The sequence below is a fragment of the Mercurialis annua genome, linkage group LG1-X (assembly GCF_937616625.2).
Source record: "Mercurialis annua linkage group LG1-X, ddMerAnnu1.2, whole genome shotgun sequence".
Lineage (NCBI taxonomy): Eukaryota > Viridiplantae > Streptophyta > Magnoliopsida > Malpighiales > Euphorbiaceae > Mercurialis > Mercurialis annua.
The window spans coordinates 71,035,932-71,059,662 of NC_065570.1; the positions used below are offsets into that span (position 1 = coordinate 71,035,932).

General features: G+C 29.4%; 2 protein-coding genes across 2 annotated transcripts; both read right to left on the minus strand.

Moving 5' to 3' along the window:
• Positions 1-5,668: 5,668 nt before the first annotated feature.
• Positions 5,669-10,081, minus strand: LOC126665820 (protein ROOT INITIATION DEFECTIVE 3-like). Its single transcript, XM_050358746.2, has 8 exons — positions 9,720-10,081; positions 9,520-9,633; positions 9,293-9,426; positions 9,053-9,200; positions 8,251-8,450; positions 6,832-6,959; positions 6,225-6,472; positions 5,669-6,051 (listed from the first exon to the last, which is right to left on the minus strand). The coding sequence occupies exons 1-8, from the start codon at positions 9,927-9,929 to the stop codon at positions 5,899-5,901; spliced, it is 1,335 nt and encodes a 444-aa protein (XP_050214703.1). The 5' UTR covers positions 9,930-10,081; the 3' UTR covers positions 5,669-5,898.
• A 6,500-nt stretch (positions 10,082-16,581) lies between these two features.
• Positions 16,582-18,292, minus strand: LOC126677125 (heat stress transcription factor B-4). Its single transcript, XM_050371637.2, has 2 exons — positions 17,692-18,292; positions 16,582-17,608 (listed from the first exon to the last, which is right to left on the minus strand). The coding sequence occupies exons 1-2, from the start codon at positions 17,938-17,940 to the stop codon at positions 16,790-16,792; spliced, it is 1,068 nt and encodes a 355-aa protein (XP_050227594.1). The 5' UTR covers positions 17,941-18,292; the 3' UTR covers positions 16,582-16,789.
• Positions 18,293-23,731: the final 5,439 nt, after the last annotated feature.

Here is a 23,731-nt window from a genome sequence, read left to right on the forward strand (position 1 = left end):
ACTCGATTCTCACTAAAGCAAAATTAAAGGGTTTTGATGGACAGGCTTTTTGTTGAGGTAAATCTTACTTTGCCAGAAGTGTTTGCGTCATCAAGTAAGAAATGATCTCACAAAAAAGGCCTTTTTTCCTTAAGCAGTAAATATTTGGGCTACGCATTTCTTGGCCTCTGTGTGTAATCACATGGCTCTTGGCCCATAGCACTACGCTTTACGCAACCTTTTATCAAAATTTGCCCTCAACTTCTCAAACGTACCATTTTTCAGTATATCATTTTAATGACTTGTTATTCTCCCTCTGGAGATTTTGTTTCACATCCAGTCACTTATGAGTTCCAAGAATAAAAGATTATGGTCTGAACTTGCTCGGTTTACTTTTGTAGTTGTACCAATTTCAAGAAAAGTTTTAGGCAGATTATCTGCATTTTCTCCCCCATGGTAGATGGTTCAGTCAAATCTATTCATCCAAATTATTGAAATCTACTAATCTTAAGGTGTTTGGTTTATGGAATAGGTCCGGAATAGAATAGCTATTCCGCATTAAATAACTATTTCTCACTTTGGTTCATGAAATAGTAATTTCATGAAATTATTATTTCATGATTTTGTGGAATAACTACTCCTCTCAAAAAGTAAAGAATAGGTATTCCATTCCTCATAAATTAGCTATTCTATTACATGCTATATTTCAATTAATGAACCAAATATTTATTATCACATTTGAGTTAAAGATAAAAAAAAATTACCCAATTTTGATAATAACCTCACGGCAAGCTAGGCGATCTGCGGGTCTGCTTTCAGTGATGAAACCGAAAATTTATTTAAGTGTGGCCTAATTTTTTTCTTATTCAAATTATTTGTTGTTCGACTATTCTTTTTAGACCGACCAATACGTTGGTTGGCATTTTTGTAATTTTGTTTGGCTTCAATTAAAAAAGAAGTAATTTGATTGCCTTCAAAATAATTATTCGGCACTCATCAATTTCGGACAACTTCGAAATCAAGGTGAAGCGGCCACCCCATTTTGGTTCCGCTACTGTGTGATCCACCTAGCTTGCCATTTAATACAACATACATGACCGGATAAAGTTATTTCATGATCTACATATTTTACAATTCACGACGGGGATCAACTTATGCACCACTAATAGATAATTATGTTGAACGTGAACCACCAACCCGATGTTCGTTACTCTCCATTAGACCAAATTATCATATAAGAACCGGATAGTAAAGTGTCAAATCGTGGGTTCAATTCATTCTACGAGCTCTCTTACCCCTCAATTATATATAAAAAAATCATCATCCTTCCCTCAAAAAGTCTCAAAAAACAATTTTAATAAATATTTATAAACAAAATCTAATGATAGTATATTTCTAAACCCTAGACATTAAATTTATTTATTTATTCACTTAAATCTTAACAAAAATAATTTATTGGCTTTAAAATTAAAGTGATATCCGTGCAATAAAGGCTCAGACCCCCGACCAATATACAGAAAATCGCATATTTGAAATCCTCTGCATTTTGACCCGTAACAGTTGCAATTTTGATAAGAAAAAAAACTTATGGTTTGGGATGATATGTGTCCTTAAGGTGATTGGTTTGATGTACACGTGCAGCGCACGTGAATTATAATTTTATTATTTTTCATGGTGTATATTTGTAATTGTTGAACGTAATATTTTCATTATATATGTATTGAGATTTTATATTTAAAATTGTTACAGGTGTTTTTTAATATTTATCGTCATTTATATTTAATATTATTTAAATATAGAATCTAAAAATTAAATCAGTAATATTAATAATCTAATATATATGATCATACAAAGATGACAAAACATAAAATTTATTAGTTGCATATGATTTTTAGATCCATTTTTTACAACTTTCAAAAATTACATAAGTATGTTCGTTAACCTATTTGATATTATTTAATTAAAATTATACTCTTAATTTATCTAATTTTATTTTAGGTGTAATATACATGGTTAATTAATATAGTGATTAGTAACATGGTCAGCTAATTTATTATTTATAAAAATAAATTTAAAAATTATATGTTTATCATATATATAAATTTATTAAGAAAAAAAAATCAAGTTGTTGATTATAATTAAGAAAACTTTATATAGTTAAGGTTAAGAAGATATGTAGAGAATTTTTTATCGTCATGTAAGTGTTAGTGGTTGATTAGAATTAGGGAAGATTTTTAATTGTTAAATTCTATAAATTATAAAAAGGATATTTTTATCCATAAATGAATTCAATATATGTCATATATAGAGAGATAGATATAGATAATTCAAGTCATGGAACTTGAAAATTATGAGAAGAATAAACACAACATGTTTGGAGTTATTATTTTTATTATTATAATAAGAAGAAGGTAAATCAAATATGAAGGATATTAAACTCTATAGATCACTAAATTTTTTTCAAATTATAAAAAGGTCATTAAACAATTTTTTTCTTATAAAATGGTTACTGAAATATACCTTTTGTTACAAAAATATTTCTGTTGTTACAAAAAAAATACTAAATTTTTTATGAATTACAAAAAAGTTATTGGATTATACTTTTAATACAGAAAAAGATCACTGAATTATTTTTTTTTTGTAATTTCGGCTTGTCACGTAAGTAAAAATATTGTATTTTTGTGTGAAAATGGTACATTTTATATGAGTGAACGCTTTTATAATTTCGACAAAAAAAACTCTTTTATAATAAAATGTATAATTTAGTGATTATTTTGTATGAAAAAATTGATTAGTGACTTTTCTAAAAAAATAACCTACCGAATTTAATATCCCAAACATGGAAATCTCATGTCATGTCAAATTGCAATATCTTACCATTAGACTATGCGTGTGGACATATACTTGAAATTCAAAGAGAATAATTAAGGGTTTATGAACTTTTAACTTTCTTAGAATTAATGTCAAGATAATCAAATAAAGAATAATTAAGACTTGAAGTTCAATTTTTGTTTGACTCAATAGTATAAGGTCAAAATTGATTGTCTTTAAAAAAATAAATCCATAGCACTAGTCACTTTGAGCTACAACAAATGGAATAAAAAACACTACCTTCATTTTTATTTAATTGTCCATTTGACCAATTGAATTTGTTTATAATTAATTGTCCATTTAGAATTTTAAAATAACATTAGCTATTATTTTCCAAATCTATCCCTTTCTAATAAATAATTTTATAATTCAATTTATAAAGCATTTATTACATAATAGGGTTATATTAGTATTAACTCCTATAATTTAAGACAAAAAAATCCACTTTTTTAGTATATACAATTTTTGCTAAATGGACAATTAAATAAAAACGGAGAAAGTAATAAATATATCTTAATTTATACTCCCTCCGCCCCATTTAAGAAGTCCCATTTTCCATTTTGGGATGTCCCATTTAAAAAATCTCATTATTATTTTTAGAATGTTTTTTCATTTAATATCCTATTTTACCCTTATTTTTTGTGGTAATTTCTCAAAATACATGTTTCGGCATTTTATTTATAACTTTACATTGCAAGTTTTGACTTTTCTTTTTTGATTTTTTTTATTTACGAAAAATACTTCTTTTTTTAATTTCACAAAATACCTTTTTTGGTTTTTAATTTCGGTTTTTGGTTTTTTCGGTTCGGTCGACCGAACCGACCGACAATTTTTTATATAGTGTAAGATTAGTGTATATATAGTGTTAATTTTTATTTTTTATAGATTGTTTTCCTGGAATTTTTTATTTTATTTTTTTATAGTGTAACAATAGTGTATATATAGTATTTTTATGATGTTTATATAGTGTAAGATTAGTGTATAAGTAGTGTATAAGTAGTGTATTTATGGCATTTTGTAGTGTTTTTTGTGGTTTATACCATGAAACACTGTAAATACACCATGAAACACTGCAAATATACCATAAACACTGCAAATGCACCATAAACACTGTAAATGCACCATAAATATACTAAAAACGGCAGAAATACACTATAAATACACCAAAAATACACTAAAACGTAAAGATATTATAAAATTATTACAAATGTACCATAAATCAATTTTTTCTTTACAAAATCAGTAGCAATAAACAAATCTATGAATAAGAGAAGAGAAAATAAATAATTATATGAATAATAGAACAATTTTATAAACAAAAAATTATAGATATATAATAATTTAATTACAAAATATTTAAATCATTACAAAAAAACTAAAATATTACATCAAATCTAAAAACGAGTCGAGAAATCCATAGCGCGAACGGAAGAGACGAACGGACTAGCGTGAACGGAAAAGACGAACGGAAAAACGACCAAAAATACGGAAAAACGACCGGAAACGACGAGAAATCCATCGAAAGTAGACGAACGGAAGCGCGACCGGAAAGACAAATGGAAAAGACGAACGGAAAAATAATCAGAGAAGATAAATTGAAAATCAAATAAAAAAGAAGAAGAAAAGAAGAGAGAACTTTGAGAGAAAAAAGAGATAAGAGAAAGAAGAGAGAGAAAAAAAAGTGGCTATGTAAAATTTTAACCTAAAATGAGATAAAACTTTTTTATATAGTGAGTATTTTGGTAAATAAGTTGGTGAATTAGGTAGCCTTAGATAAGAGGAAAAGATGAGACAAAATGGTGTAAATACTTTGCCAAAAATGGATATTTGGAAAATAATCCTTATTTTTGTTATCTTAAAAGAGCTCTATGAAAAATTTCACTATCATTAATAGGGCAAAACATGAAAGAACATAAACAGACAAAAATAATTAATGTTTTCTTAATCTATATGTAAAGTCAAACAAAAATTCTAAAATGGGACAGAAGCAATATATGCTTTTATTAAATTATACTCCATATCTATTACCACTATTTTTATACTTAGTTATTTTTTAATATCACTGAATTGTTGATTGATAGAGGTTAAATTAGAAAAAATAGCAATAAATGCTTTATTATTATAATGCGACAAGTACTATGGATTAAATTTTTTGTTCCGAAGTGACTAACATTACAAAAGGGAGGGACTAAACACTTATAGAAGCTAATTTTTCAAACAGCAGAAACGGATAATATTTAAGTGAGTGTGATATTTTGCGTTCTGGCTCAACGGCATAGACGCCTGCACAATTTTTTCTATCATTCCTTTTTTTCTATTCAATAAATCTTCATCTCTCCAAAAAATCACAAACTTTTAATTTTCAATGTCTATTGTGTTTGTTGTTGAGTATCAAGTAATATAATAAGAAAATGAGTATCAAATAATTGATTTTGGATACTGCAAGTGTTAACTCATTTTCAGAACCAAATTCGAAAATAAATTGTTCATGATTAGTTTAACAGTGTTTAATAAATCCTATATATATACAGCAAATTCATATAAACTCTTGATTAAAATAGAACATATATATTTGAAACTTGTTATGATCAGCAGTATCCATTAATTGATTCGTACATACTTCAATTATACTTCATAAATTTTCCTAATCCATATAAATTTAGTTTAGATATTCAAGAGTCTGGTTTACTTACAATGCATTTCACCCAGACGCTCCAGTGAAAACTAAAGGATGAGAGGATGCAGTAGTCAAATTCTCCGGTCCCTGTAAACTTGAATTTTAATGAGCAGAAAGCTTGCAAACCAGTTAATGACAATATTTACAAAAAAATATGACCCTCTTATTTTTATTCTAATTATATAATGCCTCAACAGAAATTTCTGGTGAAAAAACCAGGATAATACTTGTGATGGGGAAGAACTGCAAAAGTGGGGCTCAATTCCCTGAATCATGTTTAATGATAAATATAATACATCCAAAAAATTTAAGCTTCTTGGTCTGGGAAAAAAAACACTACTAGGCTCAGGTTATGTTTTGATTGGTTTTCATCAGCTTATCTCTTTTTCCAATACCACATTTACACACAATTCGTGCAAGCCATCGTACATTTTCTTCCATTTCTGAAGCTTTTGGATATATTGAGTGCAATCCATCTTAAGTCTTTCCACTTCCATTTCAGATGCAGCAGCAGAACCTTGTTGCTGTTAGCAAAGAAAAAAGAATTCAATCAGGGCAGCAAACAGTTTCAGAAGCATAAAAGAAAAAAAGAAATCGCCACGTCCAGTTTCATTATACAAATAGGAGAGGATAATGATAGCTATAGAGATTTACGTTAAGAAAGTAAATTAAAAACACTAATTGAGCAGTTAAAAACCTTTAAGCCTTCAATTTGATTAGCAATCACTTGGGAGCTGATGTATGAACTATCGAGTGGATTGCTACACGTAGACTGGAGTCTAATGACTGCGCTAGCTCCGATATTTCTATCTGTTGAACTGATGTATTTTTCGAGCGGAGGTGATACTAATGATCCGCGCTTTCTTGAGAAAGCTTGAACACTTGATGATGTTCTAGGATTCAGGTATAGTGGCCGCCTAACAATTTGGATGTTATTCACAGGACCTGAGGAGGACGTTAAATCAGCTAGTAGTAAAATATTTCTATATCTTGCTCTCTACCAGTTAAAAGCTACCTTGAATTGATTTTGCGGCCAATCATGCACATCAAAATTTTAGTAGCTTATCTATTGATGAGCAATAGTCAAAATTCTCTTATTTTTACATGCAGTTCCTTTAAAATAAATATAGTTATTGATAGACATATTTACTTGTACTCTCTAAACTGGAATCATTTCAGTGAGAAAAGTGAATTTTTATACGAGAGATGTGCTGATTTGGTAAAAGAATCAAACTTAAAAATGTAGCCAGCAAAAAATAAATGAATAGCATGCAACTTAAGAAACAGAAGCTCATTAGCAAAACCTTTTGCATGTTTAAAGGTGCGAACAATGTTATGGCTTCTGGAATCCCAAACTCGAATGATACCATCCTCTGATCCAGCTAGCAATAAATTTCCATTTGTACTAAAAGCTAAGGAAGTAACAGGCTTGCTGCTCAAAAAAGACAGTTTGTCAAAAACAGAATCAATTTTCTTTTTCATCCATATTTGCATGAATTTTTAAGTTGCCACCAACAAAAGTTTCACTAGTACACTTTAAACTCATATTATATAAAATTCATCAATATGCATAACCAAAACAAACTAAGGGGCCGTTTGGTTCAAGGTTGGGAATGGGAATCGGAATGAGAAGGAATGGGAATCGGAATGATTGTCTTCATTTTTTGTTTGGTTCAAAGTGTAGGAATGGGAATGAAAATTGGTAAAGTTTAATAAAAAAATTATTTATTATTTATTAAAAAAAATTAAAAAAAATATTTATTATTTATTAAAAAAAAATAAAAAAACTAAAAAAACTAAAAAATATTAAAAAATATTAAAATTTTTTTATTTTATTTTAAGTATACTTTTTAAAATTTAATTTTTTTTTTAATAATTATATATTTATTATTTATCATTAAAATATTTTGTTAAATTTTGATTCCCATTCCCAAAAGTTCATTCCCACGGGATAAGGGGGGGAATGGGTGATTCCCATTGAAGGGGTAATCACATTCCCATTCCCTAGTATAATTTGACAAAACAAACACAAACAATGGGAATTCCCCCCTTTTTTTGGTGAACCAAACGGCCCTTAAGAGAATTGAGTTATGGAAACAATTCAGCAATAGACTTGAAGAGAAGTGCTGAGAATGAATCTATAACACTGAAAGCTTCAAATTTTCAGCAAATTGAAGTGAAAGTACAAACCTGCCCATCAAAAGACAATTTGTTTCTATCTTTCCTGAACACATTTGTAAAATCTAGCATTAACATCTTGTAGCAAGACACATAAGAGCAAGTATTCTTTAAGATGGTCTTAAAAAGGTGAAGACTCAATTATGTTAAGCAATAATACAGCTTACTATTTGTATGGAAGCAACGATTTTCCGGTTTTAAAGGGAATTATGCTGTCCCATTATTGAACTTAAATCACGCAATTTAACTGTATCATGCAATAAAAAGGTCATGGAAACCAGAAGACCTATAAAATGTAAATGACTATAATATGGGGAAAAAACAGTTGAACCTTGCATAAATGGATATCAACAATAAGCATGACTTATGCCTAATAGAATGACCAAATGCTAAATTGTAAGCACCACATAATTAAACCAGAATATCATTCCACTTGTGTAAAGTTGAAAATGGCGTTGATAGAGTGAAAATTTTAAAACCAAACTCTAGAGACTAGAAGGTTCACTATATGTTTGATATGTGCAGCCATTAATAAAATCACAAACCTCTGACTAGATAATGAACCAATAATATGCAGCCAATCACTTTTGCTAGAGGAACTATCAGCATTAAGTGCCGCAATGTATATCTTTCCATCTCTACAGCCAGCATAGAAGACATGTTCACCAGGGTCTAACGCAAGAGAATCAATGATTGAAGGAAAAATAATATTTCTCAACAATCTCCCCTTAGATAAGCTCCACACCTAAGACACAACATGCCAGAGTGACAAATCAATAAAACAATTAGAGCATTTAAATATTTCCTATGTTTTTTTTGTTTAAAAAATTGCTTACAACACAGGCTGCATAATATACAGAGGTACGATGAATAGCAATTAAAAAGACAAAGAAAGACTTTTTACCAACAAAGAAAACATATCTCTTGAGATGCACATTGCTTAACATGATAGTAAAAGTATCACATCTTTATGGTTGGTGAATGGAAGATCCATTGTAGTTAAATAGCAATTTGGTTCGAAAGCATCTTGGGGTAAAGCCTTATTGTTCTGGTACTGACATTGCAGCGCCCTCGGTAGGTATCAACTTTATGTACTAAAAGCTACTCCTACATAGCATGGTTATAACTATTAGCTACCACAAGATGTTCTCCAGCTTCGGAATCAAGCATAAAAATGTAAGATATAACTAATGCATTCATACTGATCTCGCATGCCAAACCCAATTACTTGTCTAGACTCCATTAAAATGAACTATCAACTGTAAATATTACATTTCTCATTTTGTTGAACAGCTAAAGCAACTATAAAGATGTATAACAAAGCTAGAAACAAAGAAAACGCCGAACCTTACACGTTCGATCCTCGGAAGCTGAAACAATAATCGCATTTCCACCCCCATAACCTGTAACTACATCAGTTACACGCAAAGTATGCTCTGAGAAGCTGTATTCATAGAGCTGGCTAGCCTGCTCTGTTTGATAATCATCAAACAACCTGATTCATATAAAAAAATTATGAAAATTTCAAATTATCCACTAGTTAATAATAATCAATATCACTGTAAAAACATGAAAAAAGATGCATACATGAGAAGTGACCAAACTTTAACAGAACCATCCTCCGAACCAGAAACAAAATAAGAATTATCCTCAGTAAACACCAAACACGTTACAGCCCTATAATGAGCCCGCCATTTCTTAAGCAATCTGCCAGTTGTAACCTATGTGTCAATAAAACCACAACACTATATCATTAAAGATTATCAAAGCACCATTAATTCAGGTCAGCGACAACGTATAGTTGAAAGTCTTACCTCCCAAAGGTAAATATGACCGGATAATCCTCCTCCGATTAAATAAGTTCCTTCTCTGTTAGAAATAAGCGGTTTTATCGGCTCTTCTGGGAAGCATTTAACCTCAACTTGCGGCTGTGGAGTGAAATGCATTCAAATTAAAACCTGTGATTTTTTCATAGAGGAATTACATCGAACAGGTTACGTGGATTAAAACATACCTTTAACCATGACCAGTAAAGAATAGAGCCAGATGAGGCATGAGCGTCTCGGAGCTGCGAAGAGGCAAGAAGGCGGGAATCTATGCAGATAAGGCCGTGAGGAGGAGAGGCGCACGATTTATAACGCAATTGCTCAGCGCCGGTTTGCAGGTCCCAGCAACCGATGCCGCCGTCGATTGAGGATGATGCTATTACTAAATCTTCTTCCATTGCAGTGGTTTTATTAGGGTTTAAGAGTTTTCTTAGTTCTAACAAAATGAATTCACCGTTCTATTCGCGAGGTTTAGCTAGGGTTTTACAGTGGAGCAGGGACTGTGTTGAAGAAGAAAAAGGCTTACCCGAAACGGCATCGTATGACCCTGTTATATAAAGCTACTAACATTTTATGGAACAAACACAATCTTTCTTTACCAATTGATAGAGTTTTTAGTTTTTTTTGTTAAAATGATATCATAAAACGCTTTTAAGCCAAAAATATCAAAAAATAAAAGTTTGAACTATTTTACATAATATTTTTTAAAACATGTTTAACCCGCCTCAAAAGTACAAGTAAAAGGCATATTTTTAAATAAATTACCCTAAAAGAATCATACATGTATTAATTTTAGGGTTAATTCCATATAAAATCATCACATTTATACGTTTTTTCATTTTAATCACGTCTTTTAAAAAGTGTCAAATAAAATCACCACCTTTCATTTTTTTGCAAATCTAAAACGAATGTGAAACTTCGTTGTATCTTTGTTGATTTGACAACCGGAGTCAACAAGAAAAGAGTAAGATGGATGTATTTTTTGTGTTAATTAGGGCATTAGTCAAATTAGGACATTTATTTGGAAGGAGAAAGACACTGGATTTTCTCACCGGTGTTCGATTTGCAAAAAAAATGAAAGGTGATGATTTTATTTGACACTTTCAAAGGACGTGATTAAAATAAAAAATCTTATAAATGTGGTAATTTTATATGAAATTAACCCAGAGACGAAGTTCGGGTACGGCCAGGTTGGGCCCTACCTCAAACTTCTTCAAAAAAAAACACATAAAAATATTGTAATTAATTTATTAATTTTATAAAAAATACTTTATCTATTTTTTTTAAAAGGCTAATGTCTTAAAATATTCGATTTTTTAACCCCTTTTTAATACTACCATAATGTTAAAAATTAGTCAATTTTACCATATATCGCATTTTCTCGTTCCAATTGTACTCTTAAGCATTAAATTGATATTTTTTTTATTTTGAAAAAGTTCAAAAAAGTTATTCAAATTGAATTTTTGTATTAAATTGATTTTTTTAATGATTTTTTTTTTAAAATAAAAAAATGTCAATTTAATGGTTAAGGGTACAATTGAAACGAGAAAATGCGAAATAGGATAAAAATAACTAGATTTCAAGGTCGGGTTAGTATTGAAAAAAGACTAAAAAGTCGGGTGTTTTTAAAGCATTAGACATTATAAAGATGTATTTTTAATGTATATTTTTTATAGCATGATATTATAATTAAACTGTACCCTACCTCAAATTACGGTCTAGTTTCGTCACTGAATTAACCTTTAATTTTAAAATGTAAAATGTTCAAAACAAAATTCGACTTGTCTATATATTATGATATATACAATTTAAAGGGAATAAATAATTAGTGTGATCTAATTTAGCAGAATTTTATCTATACTAATTTCTAAAATTAATTGTCCTGAATAATCTTTAACTAATTTAAGGAAAAATTCATGTTTCCTTCAAGATATGATGACATAAGTAATTAATAGCCATCACATGAAATCACTAAAACTTTCAGTCCTTTTTGATAGAAAAACTGTCTGTTCTTAATTTAAAAAATAAATTACACTTCTGAAATAAATTTAAAATCAAAGATAATGACATTAAAACTTAAATTGTGTTAGTTTCGAGTTGAATCTTCTAGACTTAGTTTAAGAATACTTTAAATATATGTGAATGGCATTAAAATGCAAGGATATGAAAAACATCTCAATAAATGCAATATTCTTAAATCCAAAGGAAATTGCGGAACTTGAAGATCATCTGCGGACAGAAGATACGAGAGCTCCATGAAATAAGGTTGGTGATCTGACACGCGCACAAATAGATGTGATCATGCAAACAAACCTGTTTGTATTTAACACATATGTATTACCCAAATAGTTTCCAATGCCACTTCTTCACGAGTCTCCACCATGGCCTTTACGCAGTTTGCAAATTGCAACCATATTTGCTTATTTTAACTGTTCATATGATATAGCTAATGATCATAGCTTTTCTTTATTACAATCCGGAATGAGAATTGAATTTGTAACTCTCTTATTTCTTTTTCTTTTTTTGATAATTTGGGAAGGGGGAGCGTTTGTGGAAGAAATTGAACCCACGACCTAGCAGTTTGCTGTTCAGCATTTATACCATTTGAGTTAAATCTCATTGGTAGAACTCTCTTATTTCAGCAGAAGCTTAATGACTAATATTGGTAGAGCATATGTACAAATTTGAACCAAAAGTTCAAATTTAAGCACCATTAATTATGAATTAAGCAACACTTTTATCTCTCAATGGAGAAATTCTTAAATAAGCTAAGTCCACTGTATAGAATTATGATAAGAATGACAAATAAATTATAGTGAAGAGCAGTTATTAATGACACTCGAGTATGTTGCCTGTAGGGAGAAGTACTTCTGGATTATTCACACTAGGCTTAGCTATTGTAATATGCTAATTTAATGAGGCAGAGGTGAATATTTAAATTAGGTCTACCGTCCCACAAAACCTCAACCTTTATTTTTTTTTAGTTTTATTCCGACGTTATAAAATTGCCAATTTTTTTGTCAAACCCACACCTTTGATTTCAAATGTACCCAATTTTGTAAAATGGACTTTTTTCAATTCGAAAAAGATTAAAAAAATCTTTATAAATGACTTATTTGAACTATTTTTCAAATTCAAAATAAATGATTTATTTGAACCCTTTTTTAATAAAAAAATAGATCATTTTAGTATTTGTGGATACAATTGAAAGTGAAAATTTTGGATCTGCGTACAATTGGCGATTTTACAACGTAGGGATGAAATTGAAAAAGGAATAGAAGGTTGATTTTTTTGGGACATTAGATCTTTAAATTATTATTTATTAGAAATTTTTACATTAAATTTTAAAAATAATAAGTGATCTATTAGTGAAAATTTATAATAATACTACGTTTTAAAATGATTTTAGATTTGATCATCACCTTATCCGATGGATTAAACGGGGACAGAACAAGAAAGCTCACAGATGAGTACAATTGGAAAAAGCTAAGTTCCGGCCGTCATAGTTGTCTAAATATCCAGATTACCTAGTGCCGTGCTTTGTAATCTATCTTTGAAAAAAAATGATTTTAGATTTGTTTTACAAAACTATTACTTTTTGTGATATTGTTTATAAAAATATGTTTTTGGTAAATTTTTGATATTTTATTTATAGATTTAGTAAACATGTTTTTTAGAATAAAAAATTAAAAAAGCATATCTTTGTAAAATAAAACAAAGGAAAAAAAACGTTTTAATATCATTATTAATCACTTGGCCATTACTATCACAACCCATAGAATTTCTACCCAATACCACACATCTCATCTTTTTTAAATAGCAAGAGATCTAAGCAAACATGGCTATACTAGATGACAAGACAAGAGACATTAAATCTTAATTATATTTTTTGGAAGCATTATGTCGTATTATTAATAATTATGATTATTTTTGTGTCTTAAGAAAGCTACATTTTCTTCTTGCTTTTATTATTTTTAGAATGATGGAAGGTGCTTTTTCTAGACTTGCATTTAAAATATATAACAAAAAGATCTATTGAAAATGAATATCGTTCACAGATATTATGAGCTTTAATGTATCAGCAAGCAATACATGTGCAACCCAAATTTGTTTACCATCTTCGTATAATGTAGTTTTATGCAACATAGTTTATAAGTAAACCTGAGATCTACTATTTGTCAAGGAACTATTTGCAGTTTCTGGCCTTATGAGAAACTCAGGATGGAAAATACAAAACGAATTGGATTTTACACCACATGATTAGTTTATTTGCTCACAAAGTGAAAATACAAATTAGACCAATTTTTGAATGGTATAAATTTTTATTTTTAGCTCAGATTCGTGATAAGGTGAGAAAACAACCAATTTGGTTAAGGATTGTCCCATTTTATCAAAACCAAATAAAGTGAATTGTTTAATTTTTTAGGCATAATTTTTCAAAAATATTCAATTTTTTTTATTTATATTCCAACCTTCCAAAAACATGAAGTTTGGTCTAATTTTATTAAGTACATTTCAACTGTAGTCAATTATTTTATTTTATTTTTTACAAAAGAACCAAATTATTTGGATTTTTTTTCATTTAAAGCCCAATTTTTTACGTTTACAATAAAAAGATACTTATCAAAATTAAAAAGGATTGGGTATAAATAAAAAAATTAAAAAAAAGTTCTTTTTGAAAAAATTTATATAATTGGATATAATTGAAAATTACTCATCGGAGTTAGGCTGAAATTGACGTTTTGAAAAGTTGTGATATAATTTTTTTTTTGAAAAGGTTGGATATTTAATGGGATTAGGCGTATTCTTTAAACAAACCGACCGAGCTATTAAGTTTAACTAAAATTGATTAATCTAATTACCAAAATTTTTAAAAGAAATACAAAATCAAACATACCAAATTAATATAAAAGAATACTAGTAATTAAAAATAAATATAAATAAAATATATAAAAATTGGGTTGTTTGCTTACTAGATTTTTAATTTTTTTTACTGTGATTTAACCAATTTTATTAATTGATTAAACCCAGTTAATTGAGCTAATTAAATTAACTAAAGATAACTGAAATAGATAGATTAATTCGCTTTAACTTCACCCAATTTATTTCTCTCATATGTTAGAGGATCTAAAGTGGATTCAGTCTAGCTAGCTAAGAATTGGTGCTACTTTATTTTGAACATCTATGTGTTAAATTAATTATCCTTATTAATTAAGCTATTGTAAATTGTCAATAAAGCTCTCTTACATAAAAAGAGCATCCATAAATGTCAACAAAGTTACGACTTAAAACGAAGTCTTTTTATGAATTCCCATTTTCTCTTTTTCCTTTTCTTTAATTCTCCTTTTTAAAATTCTTTCTCAGACCAAAGAAAAAAGAAATATAAAAACCATAGAATTTTGCAGTCCAATACGGCTGTTGATCAACACTGAAACACCCTCACTCTTTAAAGCATCTTTACTGGATGATCCGTATCCACTATCCACTTTTGAAACCAATAAAAATTGGAGCATTATATATATAATTTGCATAATGATTAATTATTTAACTATTTAATTTGTTTTAAAATCGATTAGACGTATCCTTCTACACCGCACGTGAAATTTTGAAGTCGCGTGCCATGTCCCTAAAAAGACAAAGCAAGATTCAAGAGAAGCATCTTATTGTTTTGTTGCAAAACAAACCTAGGGTTAGGGTTTTTCTTTTTCGTTTCAAACGAAATCATTGCACGACAAATATTTTTTTTCCAGAGAAAGTTATTTCATATAAACATAGTTTTTAATATATTGCGGGTTAAATATTTTTACAGTTACGGAGTATATTTTTTGGTTGCCCGACTATTCTATCTAATATTGCATATGTGACCGAAGGATTGCCGGTGTAATCATAATTAATTAAAAAGTGTATTATTTAAAAACCGTACAAATATTTAATTTCTATTGTGCTCGACTTTCTCTTGATGTGGGATTTACCCATATTTCTGACAGAGTCTAACAACAAGGCCAAGAAAAAGCTAAGAAAAACATATACTAGAGAAGTAATTATTCAAACATTTTTGTTTGTAAGTTTGATAACAGAAAATGACAAGCAAAGCCAACGTACATAAAAAAAAAGGGTTTATAGCAAAATGAGGGTTTAATTTAGAAGCAGTAAAAAGTCTGTATCTAGTAATTTATGGGGTTAGTGGGGAAAGGTTAAAAAAATGGAAATGGATAAATGTAGGGAAAGAGAAGGGAGTTTTTGAAGAAAATGATCAGATACTTAAAGTAGGAAAAGGCAAAGGTTTCTGGTCCTCTTATTAAGTATAGAAGAAGAAGAAGTATAGAAGCTTTGATTCAAACCACATTTTTAGTCAGTTTCTATTAATATTTCGCTTTCATCGAATTACTCACCCTTTTTGTTTTTTTGTTTTTGTTCCCTTTCAATCTTTTTTCTTCTTCTTCTTCCTCCTCCTTCTTCTAATCTGATAATTTTTGTTTTTTTTTTCTTGTTTTCCTCTTTTTCCCCCCATTGACTGACACTTCATAGAAACGAGAAATGGAAATTATAACCTTCATCAACCTACAAATGATGACCTTCTTTTCCTAAGTTACTGTATTATTTCTCTTTTTACAATAATAGGGTTAGTCATACTTATGATTAAGTGCTAATTATAGGATTTTTAGAAACTAATATTATCATAATGGTATCAGCTGCCTTTTTCATTAATCTGTACCTTTTATCCACTAATATAGAACTAATCCGAGAAAGCCCTAGAGATCATAGTCGATGTATAATATTTTAACCTGAAATCTTGGCAGCTTTTTTTGCTTCTTCTGAAAATGAAATGTAAAAAACGCAGCAAGAGAGCTCAACACTCTCTCTCTCTCTCCATGCATTAATGTAACTGAAGCGTACAGACATGAAAATCAGAAATTAGAATGGAAGAAGAAGAAGAAGATGTAATTAAGAACTAGCGAAAACTTGCACCAATCAAAAAAGTTAAAAGATGGAGTTGCGATTCGTTTCTTTTTTCTAAAAGAACTGGCTTTTTTTTAATGATCATCACTCTAACCAAAATCCATTTGCATTCATGGCTATACAAAAGAAGTTCAAACACGCACGCACACGCACATATTAATCAACTATATATGTGATATCTCAGACTCGAAGAACGACCGTCACAATCGAACAAGGAAATATATTTAAATCAAGAAAACTAAAAGAAATAAAAGGCAAAATTAAAGAAACCTCAGATCTTAAAATGGTATTGAGGAAACTAACAGGTTGAAGGAGGCATCAGATTCAACCCTAAATCATCTTTCTCCAACAGCAAACGAGCCTTTGTAGCCTCCATATTTCCAGTGTTAGAACCATTATGATACTCTGAGTGCACTCTTTTCTTGGAATGTAAAGGAACACCAAACAACTTTGTATTCTTGAAACTTTCATCAAGAACTGTTAAAGAACTCTGTGAAGTATTGGTAGGAGAGTTTAAAACATGAACTTGAGGATTATAATTGTAACCATGAAGTTGATTTAATGGTTTTTGTAGTAACGAACCATTAGAAGTAAATGGCGTGGCAGTAGCATTAGTTGGTGCACAAAGAAGTAATGAAGAAGGGTATGAATTGCTCGGAGCAACGGGCTTGACATGATTTTGAACAAAGTAGATTATGTCATTATAAAGCTTTCTCATGTGTGCAAGTTCAGACATTAGCATATTATTACTTCTTCTTAATCTTTCATTATCTTCGGATAAAGCAGTAACTGAGCAATTATATCCACCACCGCCTCCGCCATTAATAACCGAAGCATTAGTGATTGGTGAAGATAGGGGCGGCGAGTCACACCAGTTGTTGTTGTTGAGTTGTTCATCTGAGTCAGATGGTGAGATGCTAACTCGGCTTGAAAATGGAAAGAAACTCGGGCCGTTAATACCGAGTGGAGAATGTGGGTGGTGATGGTGGTGGTGATTAATAGCTACTTGTGGCTGAGCTGTTTTTCTTCGATGGATTTCACATAGTAAATGCTTCTCTCCTTTCTTGAAAAATTCATTCGCGAATTCCCATCTGTCTGGTACAATCTTTCTAAAACCCTAGTTGAAAAGAAACCGAAATCAAGATCAGAATCAGGCAAAAAAATAAAAATTTATTTTTAAAGAAAGAAAACATAACTTACATAAGTATTGAGTTGTCTAACAAAGCTAGAGAAGTTGTTATGCTTAAAATAATTAGGAAGAAGATCTCTAGCGAACTCAGGTGGCCGCCAAACCACAAAAGTAGAATCATCCTCACCCCAAGAAACAATATGATCAGTGACGGGATCATCAACTAATTGGTAAGTTTTAGTAAGAAAAGGAGCAGGAACAGATTTGTGGGAGTCAAGTGACAGCAAAATGCCTTCACAGTTGTCTAACATAAGCGCCATTGATGAAGATCAAAAGAAGCTGCAGATCAGCACAAAGAGAAGGGTATGGAAGGAGAAGAGGAAACAAGAAAGAGTGGAGGCTTTTCGGTGGCTGTGATGGGTAAAAACAAAGGGTTTATGAGCTTTTGGGTGAGATAAAAATGTAGTGTTTTTTTGTATGATTTACAAGTATGTTTTTTTTTGGGGGTTGAAATGAGAAAAATGATAGAATAATAGGAGTATAAAAATTATGGTAATGTAGTGAGGGAGTGAGAAAGAATATGTGTCTGTATAGGACTGTGAAATAAGGGCCTTTCAAGACAAACCCGTGAACCTCTTTCTCTGACATTCATCCCGCGCACACCCACTTCAAATCACGCACTCTATAGAACATTTGGGTTCTCCATTTTTGCTATACTATTGTTGTATAGTATGCATGTACCCTTGTCTTCCATATTAATTGACAATTTCACCCCTTTTCTATCCTTTTTCATTTTTTTTCTATTTTTATTAATAGATATGTGCATTGATCGGTTCAATTTAATTCGGTTTGATAGTGAAAATATAAAAACTATTCGGACTTTTAATAAAAATGACAGCAAATCGAATTAAAAAATAAAATTTAATCGGTTCAGTTCTATCAACGATAAATATAATATCTAATTAGTTTGTTATAAATTGTAATTATTAGTATAGATTTTTTAATTAATAGTATGGATAATTACTTAATCACTACTTCAAGTCTTATATTTGGCCATTATTCCAATATTTGTATATAAATACCTTTAAATTTGATGAAATGGATTATTCACTCACACAAATCTTGTTAAGTTCGGTTTTTATTTAACTGATATATAAATATATAATTTCTTTTTCTTCTAAAAAATGTAAAGATAAAATCATATAAATAGTAAATTTAGAAATAAAATCTTAAATAATTTTGTTATATCATACATTCTCGTTATTTAAACACATAAGAGAATAATGTTACTTTTGAAAAAAAAATTAGTATTTTATATTGTTTTTTTTTTGGATTTTTAAAATCGAAATCAAAATAATTTAAAAATTTATTACAAATGAATTAAACCAACCACTTTTGATTCGGTTCGGTTCTTTTGGTGGCTTCATTTTGATGAACACCCAGCTTCATATTCATTAGTCAACCGACTGTTATTATTCCATTGCATAGTCTGATGCATCTCTCTTTACAAATCGTGGTTTCTGCTCCCCTTTTTTCCTTTCTTTTTGTAATTTTTCACTATACAGTATATCTCCTTAATTGCTTATACTGACTGCGAGTTTCAATATGGTATCTAAAGCAAAAAAGAAAAACTAGCTATCCTTTTTCATTGCTATTTATGCACATTTTCATTGATCTTAACATACACTTTATAAAGAAAAAAAAAAGATGTCTAAAGTCGCTTTCTTTCTAATCTCATCTTTAATGCCCTTATTACTTGTAGTTATAAACAGTAAGTACTCCTAAATTTCCTTGAGAACTATTGAAAGAAATTTACAAAAAGGGCATGCAACATGTTCAAACTAAACTAAACCGAACTGACATTATAAAGATATAAAAAAAATTAAATCAAAATTAATCGAACCAATCAGATTATTTAAATTTTTTATTTTTCCGATCCGAATTAATTTTTTAATGAAAAAAAAGGGTCATATTTTCTCCAAAAGTTGGGGGTAAAGTTCACTTATACTTTTCTTCGGAAAGGTGCAAAAGAATCACTAATATTTTTAAATGATTTTTTAGGCTATTAATATTTTTTAGAAAATGGTCATATGCTTGTAATGAGTATGAGGATCTAAAAGAGCCTATTTTGAAACGTTAGTGGCCTATTCATGTGTTTCAAAATTATAAAAATATATGTAATTTTTTTCATTTAAATATTAGAGCATATATGATCCTTATTATTATTTTTTAGTTTAATTTGGCTTTTGCACATACATATTTACAAGTTTTAGGTGAATTAATAATAATAAAAAATTATAGAAGATTCGTGTAGAAAACAAAAGGAAAAAACTAAATCCATTTTTAATTATTTTACTACTACTCCACGTAAAACGAGTATTTATATGCTTTTTGATTATTTAATTGCTCTTCATTTTGTAGGTATCCTTTTGTTGTTAATGAACAGCGACACACTCTACGAATAGAATCCCCATCATTTTCTACTATTCTGAGCAGATTTATAAAATATTATTAATATAAGATTAAAAACACATGATGGGATTTAAAGCCTGTTTCTTCTACTTGACGACATTTTTTTCTTCTTCTTCTATAACTTCGCTTCTTCTTCTTTCTTTCTTTTCCCTGCTTTTTCTTTCAATAATAATATTATTCCATACTTCAATATCAGTATCATATGGACATGCTCTCTGCCCACTACCACCTTTACTGACTATACATAAATTATAATATATAGTATTTTATACCATACATTTACTATAATATATATATATATAGCTATATATGATCACTTTAATTAGCCTTTAACCTCTCTGCTTTGAGCCTCCAACTTTGGCTTTCTTTCTCGATCGGCTCGGCTTTCTTTCGTGTCTCAGGTGATTGAATTATTGTACTCAAAAGTTTCCATATGAATAACTATAAATTTTACCCCTACTTTTCTTTTTACTTAAGGGCCCAACGAATATTTGTTTTTGGTATATTACATTCATTATATTTTGTCAAGAATTAAAAAAATATTTATATTCCTTAATTTGATCAATGAGTTTACCATAATTTGTTTACTTTTTTGTTAATTTGGATGGACATGAGCACAAAATTTGAACAAGATTACATATGAAAACTGTTGGAATGAATGATTGGTATAAAAGTGAAAAAATGGATTCAATTTTATGATGAGTAAATGACAGTAAACAGTAGGGACAGTAAGTGAAAGAATTTGAAAAATGATTACTAATTATTTCATTTAGATACTCAACTGATTATTTTGATCATGCCCTATGATTCTCATTATTGGAAAAACAAAGCTACTGTCCATTGTTCCCCACCATTCTCTTTACAAATCCTTTTACCTCTTATTTTCAGTTTCTAATAAATAATGTATTTGATTTTTTTTCCCTAAAAAAAACAGCATGTGAGAAGAAATTAAAAGAGCAGGAGAATTTCTTTTTCTGGGTAGAGTCTAAATGTGGTTCATTCCATAGGTAAAACTTGCCAAATCTATCAAATCAGTTCATGACACCAAGAAAATCATCTGAAAACATGTCTATTATCATGTGCCCTTCTGTAAGGCTACTCATAACCAAATTAATGACATATTTTCTTTTGCCAGTAAGTACATCAAAACCTGCTCATATAACTCCAAAATTAAAATGTTACTCTTTTGTAGAAAATTTGTCATCCAGATTACATTTAAATTTCATATACATATTAGATTAATTTAATAAACTCCAAACATCAATTTATATAAGACAGATATAATTAATATAGAATAATCAGATTGCATGTGACATTTAATTTTTTTTCCAGTTTTTATAGTGTCCCAATGTTCAATTATAATTGGAAATTTCCTCTCCTCAGTCTCTTTGCAGATCGACATGTTCTAAAAATTTCTACAGTCTTCTATTTTAATTTTATATTTATAGTTAATCCATATCTTTTTGTTCTTGTTTTCTTGATTCGCAAGTTCAAAAGCACTTGTGTAGAGTACTCTGCATGATAATGCAGCGGCTGACATGGACAATGTCCATGTATTTTTTATGGTTCTCTATATTTATGTGTACGTATTACTAATCTCGTGATTCTTGTTTTGTTTTCTTCTTTCATCACATTATATTTATTACCACGCCCCTCTATTTTCTACCCATTTCATTTTATTTGAAACTATGGGAATTTATTGCATTTCGACCTCACTCCATATTAATTTGTGACTACAATCACCCACTAATTGGGGTACTTTTAAATGTTTATAGGCCAAATATAAAATATTTATTAGAAATTAGTAATTATTTATAATGCGGTGTATGTATGTTTATTATTTCCAAAATTAATTTATTATCCTCATTGCTAACAATCTTACCATTGCGATACAGTTAGGTTTCCTTTGTTTCTTTCTTTTTCATAAGGCCACTTAATCACATATGAAGATATGTAAACTAATTATTACCTTAAACTAATGATTTGAAGCCACTGATCTATACCCAGAAACTGAAAAAGTAATTATTAGTTTGAAGCATAATTAAATTTTATATTTGGATCCTTGTACCATTTGTATAACTTGTATGATAAGCTCAAAATGAAACTCCACTTTGTCATTTGTCAAAAGAGAAGGATCATGTTATGTTGATTAAAATCCATATCCAATTGATTAAGTAAACAACGGTTATGATTATCCATTTTGAACCACTTGATGATGTGGTGGGCCTGGGGTGGGTGTGGGCCCAACATTCATAGTACAAGAATGGGGCCTATCTCATTAATGGAGAATGAGCAGATTATGGGTAATGGGAAACAGAAACAAGAATATACACGGATGTAATCACGTCGAGTCGAGTTTTATTTTAAGAGATCGAGGTCCAACTTGTTATAATATTTAAGACTTGAATTAAACTCGACTCATTTTTATGTATAAATATTAAAAATTAAATTTTATATAAAATAAGTATACAATTATATATTATATAAAAAGTAATTTGTTAAAATCAGCTTACGTTCGCGAACTTATCAAGTTAGATATTTTGAAATTCGAACGCAATTCGATAATTAATTCGAGTAGCTCGAATTTGAACTCGATTCAATATTGATCGAGTCAATTTTGGATACTTTTTGAATCAATTTGGAATAACTTGCGAGTTGACTCTACTCAATTTAACTTCTAAACAAGCAAAGATAACTCTGTCTCGTGGTTGTGTTGGGATCGATTAATTACTCGTAGCTCTAGGAGTTTAAGTATGAATTACCAATTTCTCATAAATTTTAAAATTACAATCTTTTTAATCATATATTAGTTTTTTTTTTTGGCGATTAAATTCCCCAGTATAAGAGCATCTCCAATGCACTCTCTAAATATATCAAACTCTTTAATTTAGAGAGTTTCATGCAAAATTTGAAGTTCAATGGACTCTCCATAATTTAAATTTAAAGAAGAGAGTGAGTTTGGCTCTCCACATGTGGAGAGTCAAATTCACTCTCTACTTCTTATCTTTTCAATAAAATTTCAAATTCAAAATATATAGACTATCTTTTTATTTTTAAAAATATGTGTTTTGATTTTATTTTAATATAAAAAATTATAGAAATAAAAATTACAATAAAAAAATAAATATAATAATTAAATAAATTAATACTTATTGAATAAAACGTTATATTTAGAGAGTCTATTGTAGTAAAATTAAAAAATATGCTCTTTATATGCAAAATGCTCTCTATTTTATAAAATATGCTCTCTAAAATAGAGAATATCATTGGGGATGCTCTAAGAGGGTTTCTGTTATGTAAAATATAAAAGTAAGGAGAATAATAGTGGCTTTTTAAAATTGATGGTGTAAAAATAGTTAACCTATCAAGTATTATGGAAAGTCTAGAAACGTTTGATCATTTTTGCATTATCAAACAAGCCACTTGGACAGATATCCTACCGAGCCCACCACCAAAATCACTACTCTTTTTCATCTTCTTTAACCCCACCAACATTTCAAGCTCACTAGCTATTTATATGTATATATATATGATATAGTTATATACATATTGAAGAGCCAAGAAGATTCTATTCTAATTTCTAAAACATGTACAATTAAAATGAACCCCACAAAAACCCTCGCACACATATTTAGTCAC

Coding starts and splice junctions, on each gene's coding strand:
- LOC126665820 (XM_050358746.2), bottom strand. CDS start 9,929: ATGGAAGAAGATTTAGTAATAGCATCATCCTCAATCGACGGCGGCATC. Junction 6,960..8,250: donor GGTTCATTATCTAGTCAGAG/GTTTGTGATTTT, acceptor TTTTTTGAGCAG/CAAGCCTGTTACTTCCTTAG. Junction 6,052..6,224: donor ATCAAATTGAAGGCTTAAAG/GTTTTTAACTGC, acceptor CTTTGCTAACAG/CAACAAGGTTCTGCTGCTGC.
- LOC126677125 (XM_050371637.2), bottom strand. CDS start 17,940: ATGGCGCTTATGTTAGACAACTGTGAAGGCATTTTGCTGTCACTTGAC. Junction 17,609..17,691: donor TTAGACAACTCAATACTTAT/GTAAGTTATGTT, acceptor CTTTTCAACTAG/GGTTTTAGAAAGATTGTACC.